This window comes from Helianthus annuus, chromosome 16 (assembly GCF_002127325.2).
Source record: "Helianthus annuus cultivar XRQ/B chromosome 16, HanXRQr2.0-SUNRISE, whole genome shotgun sequence".
In the NCBI taxonomy this organism is placed as follows: domain Eukaryota; kingdom Viridiplantae; phylum Streptophyta; class Magnoliopsida; order Asterales; family Asteraceae; genus Helianthus; species Helianthus annuus.
Window position 1 is genome coordinate 9,695,014 of NC_035448.2, and position 9,642 is coordinate 9,704,655.

Here is a 9,642-nt window from a genome sequence, read left to right on the forward strand (position 1 = left end):
CAGGGAGGAAACTGACGACAAACTCGAAAGATTAGGGAGCAAACTGGCGACAAACTCGAAAGATCAGGGAGGAAAATGACTATTTTTAAACTATTGGAGCAAAACCGTTAAAATGACCAAACCACAGGGAGCAAAACGGAAGTTTACTCTGTTTATATCTAATCCTAAGTTTTAATTAAATAACACAACTCACAAAGAATTATTGCCATAAATAGCAAACCCCTTTCATTTGCTACCCCAGTTATAAAACCACCCCAACAAACCCAAACACAAACACATTCTTACAACATATATATATATAATCATTCTTTCATTTTTTTCTCCATTGTTTGTTTTGGGCATGCCTGCTGCTAAACTCTTAACATACGTTTGCCCATGACGACTGCTATCATTCGCTTTCTTTCTTTAACCGCCATCGTGCTATTCTACGCCAGTATCTCCACAACGGCGGAACCAACCGAGATACAAGCTCTAATATCCTTCAAACAAAACGTACGGGACCCTTTGGGCGCGTTGGACGCGTGGAACACGTCAACTCCATACGCGCCATGTGACTGGCGCGGCGTTTCCTGCAACGGCAGCCGAGTTCACGAGCTTCGTTTACCTCGGCTCGCTTTATCGGGCTGGCTCACAAGCCGGCTATCCGAGCTGACTCACTTGCGTCGGCTCAGCTTGCATTCTAACAACTTTCACGGCTCAATTCCTTCGGCTCTGACTAAATGCTCTCTCTTACGAAATGTTTATTTACAAAATAACTACTTCACCGGCGGCTTACCTCCGACGGTCAGAAACCTAACTAACTTATTAATACTTAACGTCGCAAACAACCTCCTCTCCGGTGAAATCTCCGGCAACTTACCGCCGGAAATTCGATACCTCGACGTTTCTTCCAATGCATTCACCGGAAACATTCCGGCGAATCTCTCAGCTTCGTCTCAGATCCAGCTGATTAACTTATCGTTCAATTCGTTTTCCGGTGAGATTCCGATGACAATCGGAAGCTTCCAGAGCCTGCAATACTTGTTTCTCGACTCGAACGAGCTGTACGGCACGTTACCATCGGCGATCGCTAACTGCTCGTCACTGATTCACTTTAGCGCCGATGATAACCTGTTACAAGGACTGATTCCGGCGAGTATCGGCGAGATTCCGAATCTGGAAGTGATCTCGCTTTCCGGTAACATGTTTACAGGTTCAATTCCGCAATCTCTGTTATCGAGATCTGGTAGTTCGATAAGAATCGTGAAAATAAGGTCTAATAAGTTCACCAGTTTGTTCGAAAACTCGAATTCGACAACATTTTCGAACTCTATTGAAGTGTTGGACGTTCACGAGAATCTTATTAATGAAACGTTGCCGTTTTGGTTAACAAATTTGCACACGCTTACAGTTTTGGATCTATCTGGAAATTTATTTTCTGGTTATTTACCAGTTGAAATTGGGAATATGTTAAGTTTAGAGGAGCTTAAAGTGGCTGACAATTTGTTTACTGGTTATGTTCCTGAAGAAATTGGAAAATGTAGCTTGTTAAATGTGCTTGATCTTGAAGGAAACAGGTTTTCAGGTCCAGTTCCTGATATGTTTGGGGGATTGCAGAGGTTAAAGGTTCTTTCACTTGGAAGAAATCGATTCAACGGAAGCTTACCGTCGAGTTTATTCGAGCTTTCGGAGCTTGAATCGTTAAACTTAGGTGATAATAAGTTTACTGGAGCTTTGCCAAGAGAATTAGCACAGCTTAGTAACTTAAGTTCATTGAATTTAAGTAATAATAATTTTTCGGGTGGTTTTCCGACTGTCATTGGGGATTTATCGAGTTTAACAGAGTTAAACATGAGCGGTTGCCACTTTTCGGGTGAGTTTCCGGCTGTTGTTGTGAATTTGAGAAGCCTCAGTGTGCTTGATTTGAGTAAGCAGAGTTTTTCGGGTGAGCTGCCGGTTGAGCTTTTCGGTTTGCCGAATTTGGAAGTTATTGCTTTGGAAGAAAATAAGTTTTCTGGTGATGTTCCTGAAAGTTTTAGCAGTTTGTCAAGTTTGCAGCATTTGAATCTATCGTCCAATTCGTTTTCGGGCCATATTCCTGCGGAATATGGCTTCATTTCGTCTCTAGCTGTGCTTTCGCTTTCGAATAACAGGATTAATAGTTCCATTCCTGCAGCATTGGGGAGTCTTTCAAGTCTTGAGGTTTTAGAACTCGGTTGGAATGCTTTGACCGGTTCAATTCCGGGGAGTCTTTCGCAACTATCTGATCTGAAAAGGCTTGATCTAAGTCATAACAGATTAACCGGTGAAATCCCGGAAAACTTTTCAGATGCTTCTTCTTTGAACTCTTTGTTATTGGGTTCAAATCATTTTTCCGGCCAGATACCGGAATCTGTTTCGAAATTATCGAAATTAACTGAGTTGGATCTCTCTTCGAATGACTTGACCGGTGAAATTCCGGCGAGTCTTTCCTCGATTCCTAACCTAGAACATTTGAACCTTTCAAGGAATGATCTTGAAGGTGAGATACCAAAGATGTTAGGTGATCGATTTACGGATCCTTGGGTGTTCGAATTAAACAATCGGTTATGCGGAAAGCCATCTGAAAGAAAATGCAAGAGAAAGATTTCTTCAAGGAAGAAGAAACTAATTCTACTGATGTGTTTGGCTGCGGGTGGCGGTTTGCTTTTGTTAGTTTTGTGTTGTGGGTATGTTGTTCTGCTTTTCCGGTGGCGTAGAAAGTTGTTAAGAATGCGGAAATCCGGTGATGTGAAGAAACCAAGCCCGGCCCGTGGAAGTTCCGGTAGAGAGAGCGGTGGAGGAGAAAACGGGGCTCCGAAACTCGTGGTGTTCAAGAACAAAATCACTTACACGGATGTTCTCGAGGCAACGCGACAATTTGATGAAGAAAATGTAATGAATCGGGGGACATTTGGGCTTCTTTTCAAAGCCTCGTTTGCGGATGGAACAGTTCTTTCCATCCGCAAGCTTCTGGATACTTCTGCTCCAGAAGCAACGTTTCAAAGAGAAGCCGAATCTCTCGGGAAAGTCAAACACCAAAATTTGACCGTTCTCCGTGGGTATTTCACAAGCCGGTCGGATAACGTGCGCTTACTTGTATACGACTACATGCCAAATGGAAACCTAGCCACTCTTCTCCAAGAGGCCGTGCATCAAGACGGGCACGTTTTAAACTGGCCAATGAGGCATTTAATCGCGTTAGGCATCGCTCGAGGGCTAGCTTTTCTACACTCGATCCCGATGTTCCACGGGGATATTAAACCACAAAACATACTCTTTGATGCGGATTTCGAAGCACATATATCCGAATTCGGTCTCAACAAGCTAACCGCGCTTACACAATCCGAACCATCAACATCCACAACCACAAGCCCGGTTGGGACACTCGGGTATGTGGCCCCGGAAGCCACATTAACCGGTGAACCGACAAAAGAAGCCGATGTTTATAGTTACGGGGTGGTCTTGTTAGAAATCCTAACCGGGAAAAACCCGGTTTTGTTTAACCATGATGAGGACATTGTGAAGTGGGTTAAAAAACAGTTACAAAAAGGCCAAATTTCTGAACTCTTGGAACCGGGTCTGTTGGAGCTTGACCCGGAATCATCCGAGTGGGAAGAGTTCTTGTTAGGATTAAAAGTTGGGTTGTTATGCACAACATCTGACCCGACTGGTAGACCTTCAATGTCGGATGTGGTGTTCATGCTTGAAGGGTGTCGGGTCGGGCCGGATATGCCATCATCAGCTGACCCGACTTCACTTTCTTCACCTATTTGATTAGTTAAATTTTTTTTTGTGTGGAAATTAAATTGTGTTTTTTTGTAATGTGGACTTTCTTCCTGTTTTTTGTGCTGATTTGGTGGAGTCAAAGAGAATAAAGAAAAAGAACAAATTGCCGCCAAATTAAAATATGGAAATAATTATTTCCTGTTAAATTATATAAAGTAAAAGTTATAATCGATGATGAAATCATGAAAGTAGCCGTTAATAGTAGCTCTTTGGTCCGTAAGTGGTTTTATATTCGATTTTTTTAAGTGGTTTTATATTCGAATTTATATTTTCTTTTTTAAACAGGTAACTCGCATAGTATTAAGTCTATAGTCTAGGAGTGCTAAACGGGTTTGCAGGTTTAACCCGACGCGAACCTGTAAATTTGATATAAAGCCGAACATGACACGAATCCAAAAATCATGTCAGACATATGAACACGAATACAACACGAATGTTCGCGGGTTGACATAAACACATCCCTATTAACCTGAGTTTTTTTTTTCTTTCGCATATTAGCACTCTAAATTTACATTTTGACACAAATAAAGCTCTCTATTAAGTTTTAAATTTTGACGTAAAATATATAACACATTTAATTTAGAGTAAATTGCCATTTTATTCATTGAGTTTTTGTCTAAATTATCATTTTAGTCTAAATAGTTTTTTTTCTCCTCTGTGTCCCTGACTTTTCCTTGTTCTTGTCATTTTGATCACATTGCCTAACTTATTTTAAAAACCAGGTTATAATCAGGGGTAGTTTTGGCATTAAATTATTATGAGGTTTATAAATTATGTTATAAACTACTCCTGGTTATCACTACACAACAGTTATGCCAAAAATAGCCTTGGTTATAACCAGATTTTTAGACTGAGTTAGGCAATGTGATCAAATGGCAAGAAAATTGAAAAGTCAGGGACCCAAAGAAGAAAAAAAAACTATTTGTACTAAAATGACAATTTGGACCAAACCTCAAGAACTAAAATGGCAATTTACCCTTTAATTTATGGTATAAAACAAATACAAAACAAATTGGTTTAAACAGTTCAACCTGTAAATCCGTCGGGTTAACACAATCCCGACCTGTTTAGCTAACGGGTTTGTGGGTTCGACCCAAAACGGACCCGACCCATCAACATGCATGAGGAAGAAAGATAACGAGGTTTTATTATTTGGTGAAACAGGAAAAAAGGGCGCTTGATTTCGTGAAACTGTCGGGGCTTGTTTGGTTGTTTGTAGGTCCACATCCATATCCATGTCGTATGATGAAGAAGGGGTCCAGTTGGTGGGTCCCATCCATTTAATATATTTATAATATCGTTGCCAATGGTATGATCTTAGTAGTTAACATATGAATATCTCCTCCAACCAAATCGCATTAAACAATAATTGACGGCATTTAATGAAACGTGACTTGGTTTGTTGGGATGAATTTATAGTTTATACACCCTTATTAAAACTTGTATGGTATAACATTTATATAACAAAGAAGTCTTGATATTTTTAAGTGTATGAGCTATGATGTTACACGATATTGTTCTCATTTACACCAAATAAATAGTTGTGGGATATTGTTAAAATGACCCGAGTGATAGTCACTGCTTCTAACGTTGCCTAATGGTTGCACAAAACAAAAATTATTGTTAAGACTCGTAGTAGCACTGGAGGAAGCGTTTTTTGCGATAACTTTAGGATTAGTGTGTTGTATGAGAAGGGAAGAGAGATAAAAAGAGAGTAATGAATGTTGAGTAATACATGAGGATTTTTTTTTTGAACGGCCAACAAAATTAATCTCGAGCATTTTCGGGATACTCACTATACTAAACGGAGTACTCCGAGAGTAATCCGAGTCCACCACCAATTCCGAAGAAAACCCGGTAACCCACCCGCTCGTAGGCACGACGGTGAAATTATTGGTAAAACTCGTTTGGCTCAAGGATCGAACCCAAGTTTTCCTATGTCTCCTATCATTGCTCACGAGTGCCTCACTGTGTACCAAGTGGGAGTTGAACTTGTATCTCCCAAAAGAAATGCAAGCCTTCCATCACTTGATCTAAAAATCATTGGCATGAAGAATGAATTTCTACTCTCCAATAAAACATCGTATTTTTTTTTTAATAATGAATTTTAAAAATCTCAACTATTAGTTATTGGCCGGCAGCAGTCCCAACTTCAAATAACCAGTGAGGGTCTCACCTTTTCACATATTGTAAACCAATGAACTTTCCATTATTCCCATTTTGTTAGGGCTTTTCTTATGGTTTGCTAAGCGTCTATAAGTAGAAGAGGGGGCACCCATGCGGGTACCCTCCCCGGGTTCGTTGAGGTGTCACAACATCGCCGCCACCCACAAGGGTAGGGCTGGCGGGTTGTTTATGCCTTAAAGAGTACCCGTGAAAGATTTGAGTTGTCTGAGAAGGTTGTTGACCTTGTGATTGATTGATGGGTTTTGATTGATCGAGGCATTTGACTTTATTAAAGTTCAAAAAAACAGTTCATTGCAAAGGTAAGACGTCGTCAATGTTTTATGGCTTAAGCATAGTTTTTAGACTTTTGACATGATGGGATTTGATCGATGGGAGCAAAGGTACTACCCTTGGGTACCCATACCCCTAAGGGGATTATATTCACATTACACATAATCATTTTCATATGACAATATTATGAATGTAAATCTTTAAAGAGTATAAGTAAGTAAAATTAATAATACTATGATATAATTATTTTTGCCCTTATTCTACACCCCCTTGTTCACCGAATAAGAGATTGCTGCAATCTTCTATTTACGTCTGGTACCTAGATGACGGAACGCTTATTGGAGATGCCACCCAAGTGGCTAATGCTTTAGATATCATCAGAGCTGAGGGTCCTTCCTTAGGGCTTCAACTTAATATAAAGAAAACTGAAGTTTTCTGGCCAACCTGCAATGGTGTAAAGGTTCAGGAGGGCTTATTCCCTCGGGGGATTGAGAGGCCGGTGCTGGGTGTGAAACTCCTGGGGGTGTCGTTAGTCGTGATGCAGAGTTTATTAGTAGTATGGCTCTTAAAAGAGCGAACTGTGCAATCGAGCTGATGAGGTGCCTTAAACGCCTATAGGACCCTCAAAGCGAGCTCCTCTTGCTTCGTTCTTGTATGGGTGTTGCTAAATTATTGTTTGGTCTTCGAACGTGTCAACCTTCTTTGGTCGGGGGAGTTGTCTCTGTTTTTTATGAAGGCCTCCGGGGAGCATTAGAGGATATTGTTGTTTGTGGGGGTACCTTTTTTGGAGATCTCCAGTGGAGGTTGGCTTCTCTCCCGACCCGGTTCGGAGGCTTAGTGATTTGTACGACCGATGATGCCTCTTCATATGCATTCGTGGCTTCAAGGGCCCAATCTTGGGGTTTACAAGACCACATACTCCGAGAATGTGGTGGGGATGTTTTAGACTCCGATTACAGGAGTGCGTTGGACCTTTTGCATAGTTCTCTTCCCGACCTTGATATTGGCGGTTTCTACATTAAAGACACCACCCCTCCTAAATCCCATAAAATTCTGGCGAATGCCTTATATGGCGAAATTGTCAAGAGGTTTGAAGAGAAGTTTGTTTTATCCCCTCGGCAAAGAGCTGTGTTTGAATGTCTACGTGCCCCACATGCTCAGGATTTTCTGTCTGTCGTACCTATTGAAGGCTTGGGGCAACACATGTCGGCTATGGAATATCGTGCTATACTTAGATACCGACTGATGATTCCTTTGTTCCCAGTTGACGAGCCATGTCCGGTATGCCGCAAAGCGTGTTTGGATTCTTTCGGCCAGCACGCGATCCACTGTAAAGAGCTACCAGGGTTTAAATATCGGCATGATTGGGTGAGAGATGTGTTATGTGATGTTCTTAAGCGGGCCGAGATCTCTGCCAAAAAGGAGGCTCCAGTAAATTTCCTGACTGACCCCTTAGAGGGGAGGTCCACTTTACGCCCAGCGGACATCCTTGTGTTTGGATGGGAAGGTGGGAAACACGCTTGTGTAGATCTAACTGGAGTCTCCCCCCTTGTCGGGCTCAAGGACAAAGGCTTTGTCGTAGGGCAAGCAGTGCTCAAGGCAGAGGCGAGCAAAGTGGCAAAACATGAGAAAGCCTGCCTGGAGAATCAACACGTGTTTGTCCCGTTTGCGTTTGATACCTTTGGTGGTCTCGCTCCTGACGTTGTGCGACTTTTGAATCGGGTTAAAAAAGTCGTTAATAGTAATTCTTCGTCGCTAAAGGTTAAAAAATATGTGGCAGGTAGTCGGGCAACAAGTTGCGCCGCCACCACCTTTTGAATAGAAAAACCAATTCTACTAAATAAAATATAGAATATGTAGAAAAAAAAAAGGTTAAAAAAGATGATAGAAATGAAAACGTTTATGAGTATACATGACACTTAATACCGTATCTTAAGTTAAGTAAGATAACAACATATACGATTATAAATGTAATAATATGTGGCAGAGACTCTTCTAAATCCAATTTTGAATTAACATCGGACGAAAATGATTACATGTGACTATGTGAGTGAAGTTGATATGTGGTGTGTGGCGCATTGGCGTGAAGATATAACACACTTTGAAAAGGCTAATTTTATACACACTTCTGTAATTTTATTTTTACATCTCTAGTCTATAAGAGCCGTATAATGTTATGCGGCCCGTATAAAATAATTTTGTACAGAAATAAATGTATTGGAATCTTTTTTTTTGTTTTACATGTATACGGGCCGTATAACATGTTGGAAAAATTGATGAAAATAACATTTTTCACAAATATAGGAAAATGATTTTTTCCTATTTTGGACTAGATATAAATATAAGAAAATGAACGGGTTTTATATATTTATTTGAGGGTTTGTGTTCTATGTTGGAAGAGATTCGCAACGAACTAAACCACGTCCAAAACGGAGCTAAGATGAATGAGATATTGATGGCTGATGTGCGTGAAGTGTGTTATATTTTTAGATATATATTTAAGCCCTTTTTACACTTTTAGCCAAGTTTTAAATTTATAAAACACGATATTTACTAACACTAAACACACATATGGGCAAGTGCACCCATCGTGGACGTAGTATAGTGTTGGTAAGATACCGAGGTCGTCCAAGGACACAAGAGCTTTTAATACCGGTTTATCCTCAACGTCTAATCAAATCAAAAAGTTAGGAAAATGTTTTTAAACTAAGAAAAATAAAAACTAACTAAATGCTGAAAAAGAAAATAAAATAAAAACAGATAGACAAGATGAATCACTTGGATCCGACACGTGTATTAGTATAACCTTTGATTATTTTCGCACTTTTGCACTTGTTTAAGAGATTATCTTAGTTATTGTAGTAGGCCCCTCTTTTGAAGGCGACGTTACCCTCAACCCAGTAGTTTGAGTCAGCAAGGATACAATCCTAAAGGGTCGGATTATTGAAAGATAATGAATTAAGTTATTAATGCAAATTATGGTAGGCCCCGCTTTTGGCGGTGACGTTACCCTCGGCTAAGTAGTCTGAGTCAGCAGGGATACAGTCCTAAATAGCCGGGTTATAGTATTAATAGTAGTTAGCTTATGAGGGGGTCAAAGAGTTTGGATCCCCGCCATCCAATACCTATGGGTATTGAAGGAGATCCTACTAAATTTGACCCAGGTCCCAAGCAGGACCTCTAAACGCTGAACAAGGGCAAGACCTTTACCAAACCGTTCCCTTAACCCCCGACCAGGTAGCCAACATACCTCCATATAGACCGTGGAGATATGAATGGTGAAAATCTTTTATTTTATATAGACAGTAAAATAATGCCAAGACACCACGGACAAACGATAAGGAAAGATCACCTTCAACATAAGTAACTAGTTATTAAAGTCATTAATACAAAACCAAA

The 9,642-nt window shown here is 40.4% G+C and overlaps 1 protein-coding gene across 1 annotated transcript; it reads left to right on the plus strand.

The window, feature by feature from the left end:
- Window positions 1–298: 298 nt before the first annotated feature.
- On the plus strand, window positions 299–3,900 carry LOC110916154 (probable LRR receptor-like serine/threonine-protein kinase At4g36180). The gene has a single exon (XM_022160907.2). The coding sequence runs from the start codon at window positions 376–378 to the stop codon at window positions 3,772–3,774; it is 3,399 nt and encodes a 1,132-aa protein (XP_022016599.1). The 5' UTR covers window positions 299–375; the 3' UTR covers window positions 3,775–3,900.
- The last annotated feature ends 5,742 nt before the right edge of the window (window positions 3,901–9,642 follow it).

What these genes read in the sequence shown, in the direction of transcription:
- LOC110916154 (XM_022160907.2), top strand. Translation starts at nt 376, where the DNA reads ATGACGACTGCTATCATTCGCTTTCTTTCTTTAACCGCCATCGTGCTA.